At 36.0% G+C, this 18565-nt stretch overlaps 1 protein-coding gene across 36 annotated transcripts in view; it reads left to right on the top strand.

Moving 5' to 3' along the window:
• POT1 (protection of telomeres 1) overlaps window positions 1-17580 on the top strand; it is a 131926-nt gene extending 114346 nt beyond the window's left edge. For 34 of the 36 annotated variants that reach the window (XR_016231779.1, XR_016231781.1, XM_070071275.2 and 31 more), the window contains 6 exons: window positions 511-716; window positions 4598-4733; window positions 9603-9691; window positions 13949-14040; window positions 15318-15423; window positions 16779-17580. Coding sequence is in view for 32 of the 36 variants with exons in the window: in XM_070071275.2 (XP_069927376.2) it covers window positions 511-716; window positions 4598-4733; window positions 9603-9691; window positions 13949-14040; window positions 15318-15423; window positions 16779-16891 (742 nt within the window). In the remaining 4 variants the exon portion in view is untranslated. The remainder of the gene's footprint in view (window positions 1-510; window positions 717-4597; window positions 4734-9602; window positions 9692-13948; window positions 14041-15317; window positions 15424-16778) is intronic. The other 2 variants (XR_016231778.1, XR_016231780.1) reach the window with 1 other exon arrangement.
• The last annotated feature ends 985 nt before the right edge of the window (window positions 17581-18565 follow it).

Raw genomic sequence — 18565 nt, 5'->3', positions numbered from 1 at the left:
TCTGCTTCCTTTCTTCCTTTTTCAATACATCTTTTCTTCTTACTACATTAAAACGAGAAACCATGGTCTACTAGATCTTTCAGCTCTTGTGAAGATGTTTGGTGTGTGAGTGTGAACAATCTGACTCCACCTACCTTGCATTGCCTACTGTTGACCAAAAATTCTTAAATTCCGCTGGCTGAAATTTCTAATGATGTAATACAGAAAACCTAGTTGGAAACATTTCTTTCCTGCTTCATAACTATAATATACTAAAAGTAATTACATTTCCTTTAATGAGAAATTCTCAGTACCTAAAAGTCTTTATTCCAAAACTTTTATTCTTTATACTATATAAATAAGCAAATTTATAGGAATGTTTTATTACCTTATGAATATGTAATTTATTCAATCAAGTGAATTTCCACATTTTAAGTTTACTCCTATGCATATAAAAATATTTGTTAATTGTATAACTTGTTAAATTGGAATTTTCCAGCTTATACCAAAATTGTTTTCTATTGATTTTAGGCAGGAAGTGCCACAGGAAGGCAATTTGGATATAATTTTGAAAGAAAATGCAACTAAAACCCCAGATACCAAACTACATAATACATTATTATATGATTCAAAAATTTGGACCACAGAAGAACAAGGAGGACGAAAAGTAGCTGTTCATTTTGTGAAACATAATGGTATTCTTCCACTTTCAAATGAGTGTCTAATTTTGATAGAAGGTAAGATATTTAAGTTATCATGTTAGAATACTACTTTTGCATGTTTTAAAATAATTGTTAGTTTGTAAGCAACCTAATACATAAAATTAAATTTTATAAAATAGAGTATATTATATATGTCAACTGGATCAAAACATATATATATATATATATACACCTAAATTCATCGAATTGCCTTTTGAGATTATGTATTAAAGCGTTTATATTCATTTCTCTCACTTCCTTCATGAAATCATCCCTGAGTTGATAGTTGAATACCTAAGAGGCTGAATGCTGTGTACAGTGGCTATAGTCTTGGCCTCTTCATGTCACTGTTTCACAAAAATAGATGAAGGGCATCCATAGATGCTCCATTCTCAATTCCGGCTTTATGCTAACACACACTCTGCAGGCAGCACATGATGGCTCAAGAAGTTGAGTCCTTGCTACACACATAGGAGACCTGGATAGAGTTCCCAACTCCGGACTTCAAACTGGTCTAGCCCTGCCTGTTGCTGGCATTTGGGGAGTAAAGCAGTAGGTGGGAACTCTTATATTAACCCATTTCACAGTGACAGAGATTTCTTCAACATGTTTTAAAACTTCATCATATATTGAAACAAGTTTCATCATATATTGAAACAAGTAAAGATAATTCATAAGTTTTGAGAGAAAAAAATTGTGTCATGCTTTTTCTTTTCCATTTTTATCTAATATTTAATATGTACAGGTTGAGAATCCCTAATCTGAAAATCCAAAATGCTCCAAATCTCAAAACTTTTAAACACCAACATGACACCACATGTGGAAAATTCACACCTGGCCTGATATAATGGGTCACAGTCAAAACACAGATGCATTACAAATACTGTATGTATAAGGTCTGTAAATAGTCTCATGTTTAGACTTGTCTTGCCTCCCAGCCTCAAGATACCTCTTTATGTATATGCAGATATTCCAGAATCAAAAAAAAAAACAATCACTTCTGGCCCCAAACATTTCACATAAGTGATACTCAGCCCATGTACCATACATCTTTTTCGCATTTCAAATTTAATATTTCATTATTTCCCTTGAGGCTTTTCTTGCTTCATATCTTTCTAAAATTAAAAGGAAAACATCTTAAATTTGTATTGAATACTTAGTTTCATTCAGTAAATAAAAATAGCCTTTATTGTACTAATATTGCTGATTATCATCATTTTCATGAACAGAACCCTTTTTCAGTGTACACTGTTACAATATACCAGAAACTACTATAAGTGGCAATTGCTTTTTTCTCTTCTATGTATTCATTTAACCATCAGGACATATGTTACTGTTTTAATTTCTAATGAAGTTATCCTAGTGGGCATATGCTTTAGCAGCATCTGTGATGTCCTTTTCCTCAACATTTCCCAACATATACTAGCATTTCTACCACCAAAATTTAAATGCAAATACAGATCTATAAAGCACTTATAACCATAAAGTAGAGCACATGATTATGGAAGCTGACAAGCTGATGGGCAGGCTAGAGGGTATGAGACTAGTGGTGTCATTCTGATCTGAAGGCTGGTGGGCTCAAAGTCCGGAGAGTGCATGCCCCAATTAGGCCCACGCTTCATGGTTCACATCTTCATTTCATTGAATGAGGCCCACTCACATTAGGGAGGGTACTCAGCCTAGCAATTAAATGTTAACCCCACACAAAAAACATCCTCAGAGAGTAATGTTTAACTAAATATGTAGATACCATATGGTCCAGTCAAGTCAACATGTAAAATAACCATCACACTTGGCCACTTGGATGAGTGAGACGTAGTATCTGGAGAAGATGGAAAATAGCCCAGCATTAAAGACTAAATATAGGACAAACTCAAAACTGTGTCCTTCTACCTGTGTAATTGGTGCTGAGTCTTTCTAGTCATTACAAATAAATTGTTGTCAGTTAGAACATCTTTAGATGTAAACCTAATCCTGCAATTCACAAATATCTTTGTGCTCATTCATTTGGCACATGTTTGTTCAGTGCCTACTGTGTCCCATGCATTGATTTAGGGCTGAGTGGTATTGCAGCAAACAAGACAAAGTGTTTCCTTTCATGGACTTTATACTTGAGAGGATCAGAAAGAATAATAATAGTCACAGACAGTCATAAGTACTTTAAAAATATTAACTTAGGAATATGCATTTGGCCTAGCAGTTAATACATTGGTTGGGACACCTACATCCCATATCAAGGCCAGGTTTTAGTCCCAGCTCCATTCTCAATTCCGGCTTTATGCTAACACACACTCTGGAGGCAGCACATGATGGCTCAAGAAGTTGAGTCCTTGCTACACACATAGGAGACCTGGATAGAGTTCCCAACTCCAGACTTCAAACTGGTCCAGCCCTGCCTGTTGCTGGCATTTGGGTAGTAAAGCAGTAGGTGGGAACTCTTATATTAACCCATTTCACAGTGACAGAGATTTCTTCAAAATGTTTTAAAACTTCATTTATTTAACTTTTGTAAAGACCTTATAAAATAGCAACATTATTCCCTGTATTACAAATGAGGAAACTGGTATACTAAAGTTTAAGTAACTTGACCAAGATAATGTAGCTAATGTGCTAGAGCCAGTGTTGGGAAAACAAGTGCAGATGGCCGGACTGGAAGCTCATTAGGTATTTTGGAATGATGTTCTTTGGGTAAAACATGTACAGAAAGGACTCTTTTAATAATTACCCATTGCAGTTTTAAGTATTGGGCAGGGGTCTGGTTAGCAGAGTTTGATATCAGTCTCCAGAAGATAAGGTGTAGCTTTGTTGCCATGAAGCTTTTAAATTGCAGGCTTACAGAATATTGTTTCAAGTTTTTGAGATGGCATAATCAGGGCTCAAGGTCTAACTATAGTTTGAAATAGCAGAACAGTGGCTCCAAGCTAACACAGAGCAAGGGAAAGGAAGATGGGAACACTGCAAATGAAGAACGCTACAAAGCTCACTGTTTTTACCAAGATTCAGCCATTTCTCTGGATCTTCATGAAACTCTACTAAGCCTCTAAATATTTTTTTAGAACTCTGGAAAATAATGAGTTTGACACTTTCTGCTAACGTTCTTAACGTTTTTATGGAAATGTGCATTTTTTGGAAGTTCTGGGCAGAAGGGCTTTTCTTTTGAACTGAATGTTAACATTGTACATTCTACCTGAATTTTAGGATGTACACAGAGGTATTTTTTTAATTATAGTCTTTCCCTAGAGAGAAGAAGCATTATTAAATGTAAGTGCAAAGTATACTGGAGAAAGTACCAGTAGGTGTGAGTTTCAGTGATAATGCTGCCTTCTAATAATGGTTCACCATTGGGCATACTATTTTTGTTGTAGCAATCTTAATAACTTAATGCTTTACCCTAACATAGGGACAGGGGAATATGTACTGGTTTTCCCAGAAAAATGAAGAAATATTATATAATAAATTGATATTACATGAACTGTTCTTATGTTTAAATTCAGTATTGACCTGAACATTTAAAAGATTTATTTCACACTGAAAACTAAGTTTACTTAGCCACTAATAGTATATAGCAAATTTAATAGCAAAAAACCTATCATACTTTGGCATTCAGTTTTTTTGTTATTTAAACCAGAATTTCTAGTGCAAAAGACAATCTAAATTTAAGAAGGTAGATGGAATTTCTCAAGCTTTATACTTTACTTAAGTCTCAGAATCTTATGCAGTGATTTCTTTAAATAGTATGTGGAATCCTAGTTTTATATTTTTTTCACAATAGTATATTGAATCTCTACATTTATTATTTCCATTGTTTTTTGTTTTGCTTTGCTTTCTGTTAGTCGCTTTAACCTTTTTTCAGGTACTCTATGCTCTGTACATTATATTTTTGCTACTTAACAGGCATCTTTATTCTGTTATAACAGGAGGTACACTCTCTGAAATCTATAAACTCGCAAATAAGTTTCATAGTGTAATTCCGGTGAAATCTGGCCAGGAAGATCTAGAACTCCTAGACCTTTCAGCACCATTCCTGATACAAGGAAAGATACTTCACTATGGGTATGTCTACTTAATTTTTGGAATTAGAAATTGCTTAAGAGTAGTTTTTATTTTTGATTTTTATGCAAGTGATTACTGTATGTTTGATGTTACTTATTGGGTATCCACGGTTATGCATAGATAGTCCACAACATTTAAAAAAAAAAAAGATTTATTTATTTGAAAGAGTTACACAGAGAGGAAGAGAGGCAGAGAGAGGGAGATCTTCCATCTGCTGGTTCACTCTCCAATTGGCTGCAACAGCTGGAGCTGTGCCAATCAGAAGCCAGGAGCTTCTTCTGGGTCTTTCATGTGGATGCAGGGGCCAAAGGACTTGGGCCATCTTCTATTGCTTTCCCAGACCATAGCAGAGCACTGGATCGGAAGAGGAACAGCTGGGACTGGGAACCAGCGCCCACGTGGGATGTCGGCACTGTTGGCGGCAGCTTTACCCGCAACGCCACAGTGCCAGCCCCAACTTAACAATGACTCGACATCAATTTTTTTTTTTGACTTCACAATGATGTGAGAGCAACAACAGACATTCAGTAAAAACTTTACTTCAAATGTTTATCTTTTTCTGGGCTAAAAGTTGGGGTACGATCTCTTCTGTGATGCGCAGCAGCAGTGAGCCACCGCTCCCAATCAACCACACAACAATGATAAAAAATTAATCCTACATGGAGTACTATTACTTAGCTATGATATTCAATAGGTTAGGTATATTACATGCATTTTCACTCTATAGTATTTTCCACATAAACAGATTTATTGGGACCTAATCCCATTCTAAGTCAAGAAGCATCTATACTAGGTTTTTCTAGTGTAAATGTATTTTGATAAATATATAAATATTGTGTGCACAGAGTGTGCTAAGTGTGAGGCTACCAGCTTTCTATTCTTCAGCCAGAGGCTAGTACTCACTTTCTGTAACAACAGGATGTAGGTACAAACTGCAAAAAGAAATTCAGAAATGCAAACCTAGTGACTGAATTCTAGAATTTCCTCTACCTGCGGCGCCGGCACCCCGGGTTCTAGTCCTGGTCAGGGCACTGGATTCTGTCCCAGTTGCTCCTCTTCCAGTCGAACTCTCTGCTGCGGCCCGGGAGTGCAGCGGAGGATGGCCCAAGTGCTTGGGCCTTGAACCCACATGGGAGACCAGGAGAAGCACCTGGCTCCTGGCTTCGGATCAGCACAGTGCGCGGGCCGCAGTGGCCATTGTGGGGTGAACCAATGGAAAAGGAAGACCTTTCTGTCTTCTCTATCACTGTCCACTCTGTCAAAAAAAAAAAAAAAAAAAATCTGAGCCGCTACATTATAAATTTGCTGCCACTGATAATTGGAAGATAAAAGGTTGCACTGGGAGCTACAACCACATTTCTAGATTTAGAAGGAGAGAGTGGGGATGAAATCTCTATTGCTTTATGTAACAGTCTCCATGGAAATACTCTGCTTTGAGAAACCTTGGATTATGGTAGGATACATCTTGTCTATCCATGTCTCACCCTTTTCAACTCTCAAGTTTGTAGCAACTGTTAGTGATAGGTATAATGTAAAACTCTTGATTTTAGTTGAAAAATTACACACTGCAATCATGTCTCCTTGATTGTGACCACCAGAGTCATTGGTAGATATTACTCTGAGTTCTATTCCATACGCAACAAACACATACCAAGTGGCAGGCATAAGGTGGAACTAGTGTGTCATGTGTTAAATCCCCAGGCTATGTCCTTGTGTACTCTGATGTGCCTAGTGTCTTTATAATTACATCTCTCACTGGACTCATAACCTTAGAGTAAATGTCATTGAGATTCATCTACCAATTAATACAAAAACAAAAATCCTTCAAATTGTTTAATAAGTCACTCACATGGGCCTTGTCTTGTATTCATGCTCCTCACTTACTTGCCTTTTCTCTCTCCATACTCCTTCACACTCTCTGGCCTTGTTCATTCTAAACCAGGAGAGCAAATATTAATTCTAAACTTTGGAGTATAATTTCTCACTTACTATAAGTCTAAAAAAGTTGTCTAAGATACTAGAAATTCTGTTCACTCTCGAGTTTAGAACATTCTTGGAAATTTCCATCACTTGGATGTCACAGCAAAATCCAAGTAACTTGATTTTTCTTTTGCGTTATGCAATAGTTTCAAACTTACAGAAAAATATCATACATGACCTCAACAGTTTATGTATCTGTCACTTTGCTTTTCAAATAATAGGTCTTTAAAAAAAAGAGGGGGGGCTATTCCATCTACTGGTATACCCCCTAACTGGCCACAGCCAGGAGCCTGGAAATCCATCCCACGTTTCCCAAGTGGGTGGCAAGGACCCAAGAACTGAAGGCATCTTCCACGACTTTCTCTGGCACATTAGCAGGGACCTGGATCAGAGGCAGAACAGCCAGGACTCAAGCCAGTGCTCAAATGGAATGCGAGCTTTACATGTGGCAGTTTAATGCAGTGTATCACATCGCTTTCCACACTTAGGCTTTATGAAATTAAAATTTGTGGGTGGGAGGGACGGTATGTGGGGGAAGCCATTGTAATCCATAAATTGTACTTTGGAAATTTATATTCATTAAATAAAAGTTAAAAAAAAAATAAAAAATAAAAAAAAAAATTTTACAGAGAAGCAGCACATCTCCATACCAGTCTGTGCTCTTCTCAGAGTTAACTACTTTTCCAAACTTGTAATCTGTCCTCATCAGCATGTTTATGCTTTTAATATAGCAGGATGGCGTTTTTGGCATTTCTTATATAAATTTTAAAAAATATATATTTCAAAGGCAGTTAGATCTTCCGTCTGCTGGCTCACTCCCCAAATTGGAGCTGGGCTGATCCAAAGCCAGGAGCTTCTTGCAGGTTTCCCACATAGGAACAGGGGCCAAAGCCTTTGGGTCATCCTACACTGCTCTCCCAGGAGCATTAGCAGGGAGCTGGTTGGGAAGTGAAGCAGTGGGGACTCCAACTGGCACCCATAGGGGATGCCAGCACTGCAGGAAGCAGATTTACCTGCCACGCCACAGTGATGGCCCAATTTATAAGTTGTTTTATAATTTATCCTTCTGATGCTTGTTTTAACACAGTATTGTTTTCAAAGTTAATCCATAGAATTTAATTATATATAATTTTTGAATTCATTTCCTAGTAATAGGTATCTTTTTTCATTTACAAAAATTGCTAGATAAAGCCATTAAATATTTTCTTTGGTCATAATACAGTTCAGTGGGTCATGACCAGCTTTTTTTTAATGGTATGAACTGATTGTATTATAAAATGGAATGTACAACAAAGAACATTTTACATTAGAAGGGCTAGTGTTGTCCCTTAAACTTGTTTCAGTTGTATGTATGTGTACACTGAGACTTGATATAAAATGAATTTCTTATTGTAGACCCTTTCCAATAAGAAATAATCTAATCTGTCTTGAAAAGTTTTTCATAAGTTGTCTGGGCTTAATGCTTTTAGGGTAATGGTTTAGATTCTCTTATGGTTACTTATCTTTTAAGTTTCTGTATTTTATTAACAAATTTGTTCTAGAAAAGTATTAATTGACATAATTATTATTTTCTGATGGGTCTTAAATCTGTACTTTGTTCTTCATTTTGCTTATGCTTCTTAACCGAGTCTTACCCAATATTGTATTTGTATGTCACTTATAAATAAAAGCTATGGTCAGATTCTTGTTATTTTTAATGTGAGTTTAAAGTACATTTTTAAATTATTAAATATAAAAATTTGTTTTCTACATACCATGTTTTTACTTTTCTATCCTTTTCAAGAATTTTTTCTTTAGTTTTTTGTTGGACTAAGTTGTTAATCTGTTCCTAGTTTTGTCCTTTTGGTCTTACTCTTTGGAAGTAATAAATTCTTAATTTTTTTAGTGCCCTTAATTTGTATGATTGATTTATCAATGTCGAATGTTAATCAATATCTTTTTTTAAGGGATTATTCTTTTATTTGGTTATTTCTTTGGTTCAGAAGCATTGTACTTGATTTGAGGGGATAGAAGTTAGTGTATTCTATTTTCACCAGAGTGCAAATGAAAAAAAATCTGCATGTATCTTTTGAATTTATATATTTTTTGTGGAAATACAAGTACATTTTTACTATAGCTTAAACATGATGTATAATGAAAAATAAAATTACTTACATTTAAGACATGTTAGATAACTAAAACAAAAATACCTAAAGATGTGCCATTTTAATATTCTGTATAGTTTTGTTGTTGTTGTTGTTGTTGTTGTTGTTGTTCTGACAGGCAGAGTGGACAGTGAGAGAGAGAAACAGAGAGAAAGGTCTTCCTTTGCCGGTGGTTCACCCTCCAATGGCCGCCGCGGCCAGTGCGCTGCAGCCGGCGCACCGCGCTGATCCAATGGCAGGAGCCAGGTGCTTATCCTGGTCTCCCATGGGGTGCAGGGCCCAAAGACTTGGGCCATCCTCCACTGCACTCCGAGTATTTATACTTTATAGTTTATGATGCTTAATAATTGTTTTAAACAGGATATGTGCATAATAAAATATTAATTATTCCTAATTTTTTCTTATGAGCTATCACCGAATAGACTTTCCTCTTGGAGCCATAACAGTTCTTAGAGATTACTTCTCCAACTTTATGTTAATAAGGAGAAAAATTTAAGAGCCAAATTAATGATTTAAACCTGGAACTAAGTCCTCTTTTCTCAATTTAGAGCTGTTTATTCTCCATACTATTCATTTTTAGTGCTTTTATGTATAAAGCTTATTTTTTATAGTTACAAATACATTGGAATGTAAGAGGTACACTATATTTTCAATTATTTATTTTTTCAAAACTACATTTTGAACAGTGAAAATTGACTAAAATATTTGACTTAAATAATTTTAAATGTTATTTCTTTTATTTCAGATGTAAACAGTGTTCTAGTTTGAGATCAATACAAAATCTAAATTCTCTGGTTGATAAAATATCCTGGATTCCTTCTTCTGTGGCAGAAGGTTAGCTAAATTTTCACATCTTTGCAATTTTATCTGTATAAGGTTATCACCATGATTTATATTTCAGTATTTGTGCTTACATAAACCTAGGCTATAACAGAAATGTACAGTAACTGTTTAAAATACTCGTAAGTCACAAGCATGTGCATTGATTACATTAATTTAAGATTCATTTTCATGTTGGTCATTGATTATAAAATACAAATTCTCCAAAACAAATCTCTCAGTTCATAGTATATCAAGATGAAAGAGTTTAGAGACAGCTATTACAGCATTTTACCCAATAACTGGAAAAGTATCAGTTTATATTGCATTCTTAAATGTAGTCATTAGCCTTTGCTTAGAACTGTTTCAGTGAAAAGAGACTCATGACATCGCAAGACAACATGTCCATTTAATTTTTAGGCAGTTCTTAACATTGGAGTGATGTCTTTCTACCTGTAGCTTCAACATGAACCAGATTCTAACTACTAGAACTATTCTTAGTACACCTGTTTACTCTTCTGTAAGATAAACAGACTTAGTACATGTGAAGATATCTGTTAAGCTTCACTTAATCTTTATTTCTTCAAACAGATCCCCTCAATTCCCTTTTCACTTGTCCACATTGCTTACTATGTTGTTTTTCCTCCTCAGTAAAATTCCACTTTACCAATGCTCTTCTCAAAGTATATCATTCTAAGCTGGAGCTAGGACTGCAGAAGTAGTGTGGCCAATTCAGAATGGTGGGTGACAGGACAGAAGTAGGGAGGAGCCCTTCTGAGGGCTCTCCCCCATGACCCAATGGTTAAGCCCATCGTAATTATATCAAGTCTCTGCACTTGGTCCATTGACTGTTAACACTAATCCATTAACCATTAACATAAGCTTTGGGGACCATGTTCCTGATACATGAGCTTTCAGGGGATACCCACACTGTTGCTTAAACCCTAACATATGGTCTTTCAGGTTAGGTTTTATAAAATTTTTAGCTTATTGAGACCTCTTGAACTTAAGAAATTATTCTTGTCTGTTAACAATATCTACTATATGCCACAATCCTCATTTATATGCCCTGAGTTATTCTTCTTACTTAATCCTACTGTTTAAATGTGGAAGCTAGCATTCCACAGACATATTAAGTGTCTTCCTTTCCAAACATAAGATGTTCAACTTAACCTATGAATTATTATATAATTTAGTTTGTTCAAATTCTTCTTTGTTTCTCGTTCTTACCAAATTATGAAATCCCATACTTTGACATATTTACCATTCAGATGCCTGATACTTCTTAAACATTAAGGGATCTCTCATTCTTGTAATACAAAGAGGAAGTTCATGTTAATAAAATACTTCATGCTAATTTTTGCAACATTCTGGCATTTTCATTTGTATCTTTCATAAGACTAACATGCAGTGAGTTGCATTTCATGAATCACTTTATAGTGTCTATCAAGATTCCAGCTAATTTTAAAGATGATCAAAAAAGATATAATTGCTTTTAATATTATGAGGCATCACCTCTGTATATAAAAAATACATTTCAAAATGAATCTGCTGAATGACCTTAACATGATAGATTATCAAAAGGTTAATAGAGGGGCTGGCGCTGTGGAGTAGAGGGTTAAGCTGACACCTGCAGTGCCAGCATCCCATATGGGCACTTGTTTGAGTCCCACCTGCACCACTTTCAAACCAACTCTGCTAAAGCACCTGAGAAAGCAGCAGAGGATGGCCAAAGTGCTTGGGATCCTGCACCCACGTGGGAAACCTGAAAGAAGCTCCTAGCTCCTGACTTCTGCCTGGCTGAGCCCTGGCTGTTGGAGTATTTGAGGAGTGAACCAGTGGATGGAAGACCCCTCTCCCTCCAACTCTGCCTTTCAAATTAATAAGTCTTAAAAAAATAGTTAATGGAAAATGTATATTCTGAAAAAGATGCCTGGATTTCAAACATTTTTGACCAAATTAAAGTCATATTACCTTGTTATGACATGTCTGAATAGGGTCTAGAATCTAATTTGAAGCACTTAAGAAGGATAAATCATCAGCTCAAAAACAGCCCCTTGTCAGAGCAACACAAATTCTGCTAAAATTGAACTAAAAACAGACATCAAATGTATGATGAGGCTTCAGCAGGTAAATGGTGAAATTAGTGATGCTTTATAAAAGTTTATAGGGACAGTGCCCCAAAGTCACCAATGGATCACTTATATATAAAATTATAGTAAACACAAGGTGCTTACTGTATATCTTGCAGTATCTTTTTGTTTTTAAGATTCTTTTTTTATTTGAGAAGTAGCGTTACAGACAGGAAGATACAGAAAGATCCTCCGTCCACTGGTTCACTCCCCAGTTGCCCACAACAGCTGGAGCTGGGCCAATCTGAAGCCAGGAGCTTCTTCCAGGTCCCCCATGTGGGTACAGGGGTCCAAGAACTTGGGCCTTCTTCTACCACTTTCCCAGGATCAGAAGAGGAGCATGAACCGGCTCCCATATGGGATGCTGGTACCACAGGCAGAGTCTTAGCCTACTTTGCCACAACATCATCCCCAGAATAACTACTTTTAAGAAAGGAAGATGATGTTGAAAATGAAGCTTGCAAAGGCAGACCATGTATATCAGTTTGCAAGGAAAAAAATAATTTTATTCATGCAGTCCCTAAAGAGGACTGATGGTTAACAACAGAATATCTAACACCATAGATATCCCAAATGGTTAGGCTTACACATTTCTCACTAAAATATTGAAATGGAACAATTAGTGCTCAGTGGGTGTCCAAACTGTCATCTGATCAGATGCAGGCAAATTTTAAAAGGGAAATCTTAGACAAGGTCAATATCCTGATACGTTTCTAAGCAGATCTTGAAATCTGGCTTGACAACTATAATTCTAAAGACAAAATAGTGGCTGCCAATAGGTGGAAGTGTTCTAGTCAAAGCCAGATCTGACATATCAAAAGCAGAGGTCATGGGGTGAGTTTGGCACAGCTGTTAAGATCCTACTTAGGATATTCATATCTTGAAATGAAGTGCCTGGGTTTCAAGTCCTCTAGCTTCCTGCAAATGTCTACCCTGGGAGGCAGCAGGTAATGGCTCAAATATTTGGGTTCTTGCCACCTATATGAGAGAAACAGATTGAATTGCAGGCTCCTAACTTCAGCTGGGCCTTGCCCTGGCTGTGGTGGACAATTGAGAAATGAACCAGTAGGTGGATGAGTATCTCCCTCTCTGCCTTTCAAATGAAAATAAATGAAAAAAAATTTTTTTAAGGAACAGAGGTCTTGATAGAAGTTTTGTGTGTGCATGTGTGTGTGTGTGTTTTGGTTAGTTTAAAGGGTTTTGCATGTTAACTTTCTGAAGGCCCCAAAGTACCATAGAGTCTGCTTATTGGGAGGGTATTTTGAGACTTAGCCAAAGCGTTAGGACAGAAATGCCCAGAAAAGCTTGAATAGAGAGTTCTTCACCACAACAAGGTTTCTGCTCATTCCTCTCAAACATGGACAATTACATAAATTTCTTTTTTTTATATTTTATCTATTTATTTGACAGGTAGAGTTGTAGACAGTGAGAGAGAGACAGAGAGAAAGGTCTTCCTTTCGTTGGGTCACTCCTCAAATGGCCTCTACAGCTGGCGCTGTGCTGATCTGAAGCCAGGAGCTTCTTCCTGGTCTCCTATGTGGGTGCAGGGGCCCAAGCACTTGGGCCATTGTCCACTGCCCTCCCAGGCCACAGCAGAGAGCTGAACTGGAAGAGGAGCAACCAGAACTAGAACCTGGCACCCATATGGGATGCCAGCACCACAGCAGAGGATTAATCAAGAGAGCCACGTCGCCGGCCGTAATTACATAAATTTCTGTAGGAGATCATTAGACATATACCTTGCAGCCCTGATTTAGCTCCTTCTGATTTCTTTTTATTTCCTAACCTCACAAAATCTATGAAGGGCGCCCACTTTTCTTCAGTTAATAAGATATTGACTGGCTGAATTTACAGGATCCTCAGTTTGTTAGATATGGAGTAAATGGCTGATGTTATTGCTCACAGAAGTGTCTTGAACATGATGGGGCTTATTTTGAGGAATAATCTTTACATTTTACCTTTTCAGTCCATTTTCATGTTGAAATTACTTGTATGTTGGTGTTGGGAGAGTGAAAGTCATAAGGTTTTTTATTTTAGTAAACAAATTTATGGGTATATAATATCAGGAACCAATTTTAATTTTACCTTGATAATAAGGAATAGCAGACTCATATGGTATGATTTTTTTTTCCTTCTCTAGTATTGGGTATTGTGCCCCTCCAATATGTGTTTGTCATGACATTTACTCTTGATGATGGAACAGGAGTGTTGGAAGCTTATCTTATGGATACTGTAAGTAGTGGAAAGTAAAGATATTTCTAACTAAAATAGTTTGATTTTATTAGATGTCTTCATGCCTACTTTGTTTCTCAAAGGATTTAAGGCAATTTAAAGCATAAATAAGATATGAACACTTAGATTGTGTATATGTGTAGATATTTTACATATATTTGACACTGTAAATCTTAATATTTGAATAGTAAAAGTTGAGGAATAGAGATTTAAGAAGGGAGTCATTCTCTATACCATTTAGAAGTTCTACGATCAAAATGTTAGAGGTATTATTAATAGTGAGCATTTCATATTTGGGGAAATGAATTTACTTTTTAGGAAGATATGCATTACTCATTTCTATCACTATTTACATATTCAGAAGTTCTTTAGTTTTAATTCACAAGAATGATTCATAGAACTCACAGGAAGCTGCTATACCCATGATTACAGTTTACTACAGTTTAAAGATACAGGTCAAAATCAGCCAGTGAGATGCAGAGTCTACCAAGGAAACTCAACCAAGTCAAACATCAAGAAGTGTTTGGTTTTATTTTGTTTTTGTTTTGTTTAGTGAGCAAAGCAGATTTTTTAAAAACTTTTTATAAGGTGAATGAATTTCATGTATTTCATACAGATTTAGGAGCATAGTAATACTTCCCACCCCCTCCTTCTTTCCTTATTCTGACTGAGGTCAGTCTGATACGACATGCCCTAAAGTAGCCACTCCATCACACTGTTAGCCTATCCAGAGTACGCAAGGCCCCTTGACAAAGACAGGGTGTGACATCCTTAGAGGTTAGAGATTACCTCTTACAACTAAGAGCAAAAGCCAGACTTCTCTTAAGGTAAGATTTAAGTTTTTACTACAGTCACTGGAGAAGAATCTAAGATGATGTTGAAAGGAGAATCTCTCCCCTACGGACTCAATTCATGAGTGCCTTCAATGTATCAGGTACATCTATTTGTTAGAGGTATAGTAGTGAGGAAAGCAAATAAAATCCCTTCCTTCCTGAAACTTAGCAACTGGGAAGAAAAAAATGAAAATATGCTGTAAAATTATCCTTTAACATTTGACTTATTTCCCTGTGCACAGAGAATAATGAGTCTGGTTGTTAATCATCATTAAAACAAAGCAATTTAACTCGACTGAGTATATATTGAAACTGTTTAAGATTAAAGGAGTAAATCAGATTTTATAATTCATACCAGTACTTTAGTTGATGAATGCTGCAACTTTGATAGTGAAATTGTCTGACTATTAACATTTTCTTTTTCCTTCTATTGCAATTTCTAAGGACAAATTCTTTCAGATTCCAGCATCAGAAATTCTAGCTGATGATGACTTCCAGAGAAGTATGGAAATGATCATGGATATGTTTTGTCCTCCAGGAAGAAAAATTGGTAGGCAATAACATTTTAACAACCACACTGTTTTGAAATAGCACCTACTATGTTTCTAACCTGTATATTTAGAAATCTGAAAGGTAGTGAGTGGCTACTGTGTGTTCAAATTTTTGATGCAGATAGTGGCAAGGAAAAAAAAACAATTATAAATATAACAGAGGGGAGGCAGTTTTGATCACAAGTATGTTTGATACTGTATATAACAGTTAAAATTGTACTAAAAGGGCTGAAATTTTGATGGGAAACATTGTCACATTCAGTTAAACCAGAGTCAACTCAACCAAAGAGCTATCTATCATTGTTTTCTGTAGACATATGATTAATTAACCAGATCATAAGCAGGTCAGATTATACAATTACACCTGCCGCACTGAGTTTTCCTTCTTCAGCCATTGTTACTATTTGTATTAAAACTTGAAAACTTGAAGATCAAAAAAACAAAAAAACCTTGAATATCCAAATCATAAGACAGTTGATTCTTCTAATATTTTTTCAGCAATAATAGATTTTACCAGTTATACAAGCTAAAATAAATCTATAAGTTACATTTAACCAGGCGTTTTCCCCCTCTGGGTTAATTTTTCCATTTTATAACAGTTCTAAAGGATAAATATTTTTTTCAGCTATAACAAAGTTTAACTTGTATACTTTTATTCATTGCCAGTTTTAGTTTAGATTTCTGAAAGTAAAGACCTGATGGGCGTTTGATACATACTGCCAGATGCTTTTCAAAACACTGGGTCTGTCTACAGTTTTACCAGCAGCTTAGGGCAGTGTTGGTCTAACTTTCCCTGGGCCAATATTGAATACTATTTTAAATGCCTTTCAGACTTAAACTTGAAGAAATATAAGGGGCTTTACTAGAAGTCATAAAAATTACCTAATGTGATCATCATCAAAGGTTGAAATGGCATCTGTTGTTGTCAACATTGCCTGGGCTCAGTAGCTGCTCGCTGATCAAAGTGTTAGCTGGATAGGGGGAAAGGCTAGAGCCAGTTTGAAGTTTGGCTTCTATTTATTTCCAGTAAATAAAAAAAAAGAAAATCAGAGGTCAGTAAGCACTCAAAAAGGGAATAATTGGGACTATTACTTACTACTTTTGCTGCCAAACATTCTGAAAAACTGTTGGTTTAATCATTCATCTGTTGAGAAAGTCAAATTAGCCATACTTGCTGCAAAACGATAACATGAATCCAATGTGTATTTGGAAGAGTGCATAATGTTAAATTTGCTAAGTATATTGTTTATTTTCATGCTAAATTAAAGTTTTCAAAGCAAGCATTATGCTTACTTATCTCAGAGCTCCTTGTTTAGCTTTAATGGCTAAGTAACATTTTCATTTTGATTTGTAGATGCATATCCATGGTTGGAATGCTTCCTCAAGTCATATAATGTCACAAATGGGACAGAGCAGCAAGTTTGCTATCAGATTTTTGACACCACAGTTGGAGAAGATGTTATCTAATAATGTTCCTATTGCTCGAAATACTCAGCATAATGGCTTTCAGCAGTACAAAAGAGAAATTAAATAAATGAATATTTTTTCATTTACTCTTTAAAGTCCTTTTAGAGAAGTTATTTTATTACCATACACTAAAAATTGCTTTTCCCATTGGTTTTTGTGTATCAGCCACTGATTTCTCTGCCATCCATCTCTTTGGCTATGCTTCTTTTTCTGTCCTGATTTCCACATGGACCTACAGTTAGAAAATGATCCTTTCTTAAATCATTCAGGCTTTTGCGGGTGCAATGTAAATAGTGACTGTTAGTTTTGTTGTATTAGAGGAGTCTTTGTCAACAAGTTGTTCTTTAAAAAGTATTTGTCTAAATGAGCTCCAGTGTACTGGAAGAGTGATTTGCTTTCAGTTTAAGTGGTAGATTGCACTGTTTGGGTGCTGATATTGACCATTTCAAGTTTGTTTCTTCAGACTTGAATCATGTACCTTGATTATTTTTCTATGTTGGTGGTTATTTCATTCCTCTTCAATAAAGTAGTCATATCTGTGACAATAGTCATAAATAAAATATACCTATTGTACAATTGCATAAGATAGTACAGTTCAATATAATGGTCTGCTTTTCACCTGACAATGTTTGTAAAATTTTCAATCATGAGTATTCAATTTCAATATAAATATATTTGTATATATGTGATTTGTGTATGTTATTTATTGAACACTGAGAAATATAGATCTCCCTGGGTCAGTATTATTGAGGAATAAATAAATGCATACATTTCAGCTATTTTATCTATTTGCTATTTGTTGAACTGATGAGTGACACAGGGAAAGAATCAGATATAGCAGATATATAGAGCTGTGGATCACCAGGAAGTACATTTGAACCATTTCCCTGATAAGAAAGTGGAGCTTAATAAGCTTAAATTCACACAGTTTTTAAATGCAAGAGTCATTACTTAAATTCATATAATTTCTCTATTTGAGGCCTGTGGTAATCTACTCCAGAATTGTGGAACAGTATGTAGCAGAGGATTTTCTGCAAATGATTACTAATTTAATTATCTGAAATATATTGGAAATAAAAGATGATCTAGTGTGTTTAACACCTCACTGGCAAAATGATATATACTTTAGAGTTATAATGAGCAAACTAGTCTATTTCCCAAGGACATCATCAGATATCCACACCCAACCACCAACTCCCATCAGTGACTTATTATTTATCTTTTTAAAAAATATTTTAATGTATTTTTTGAAAGGCAGAGTTAGAAGATATTTGTCTCTCCTCCTCTATCTGTTGGGTCACTCCCAAAATGGCCTCAATGGCCAGGGCTGGGCTATGCCAAAGCCGAGAGCCTGGGACTACTTCTGGGTCTCCCACATGGGTACAGGGGCCCAAGCACTTGGGCCATCTTTCACTGCTTTCCCAGGCACATTAGCGGAGAGCTGGATTGGAAGTGGAACAGCTGGGACTTGAACCACCACCCATTTGGGATGCTAGTGTTGCAGGAAGAGGCTTAACCTGCTATACCACAACCCCCAGCCCTTTATTATTTATCTTGAGACAGCTGATGCTATGTTTCAATATCAGTGATGTGCTAGGGATTTGAAGGTCAGATAAACATTTCTCTGCCTTCAATAAGAACCCGGTCTAAAAGATTAGGGGCCAAAAGGTGCTC

The sequence above is a fragment of the Oryctolagus cuniculus genome, chromosome 3, assembly GCF_051225735.1.
Source record: "Oryctolagus cuniculus isolate XC-2025 breed Fujian yellow rabbit chromosome 3, ASM5122573v1, whole genome shotgun sequence".
Lineage (NCBI taxonomy): Eukaryota > Metazoa > Chordata > Mammalia > Lagomorpha > Leporidae > Oryctolagus > Oryctolagus cuniculus.
This window is presented reverse-complemented; position numbering and strand designations above follow the sequence as displayed.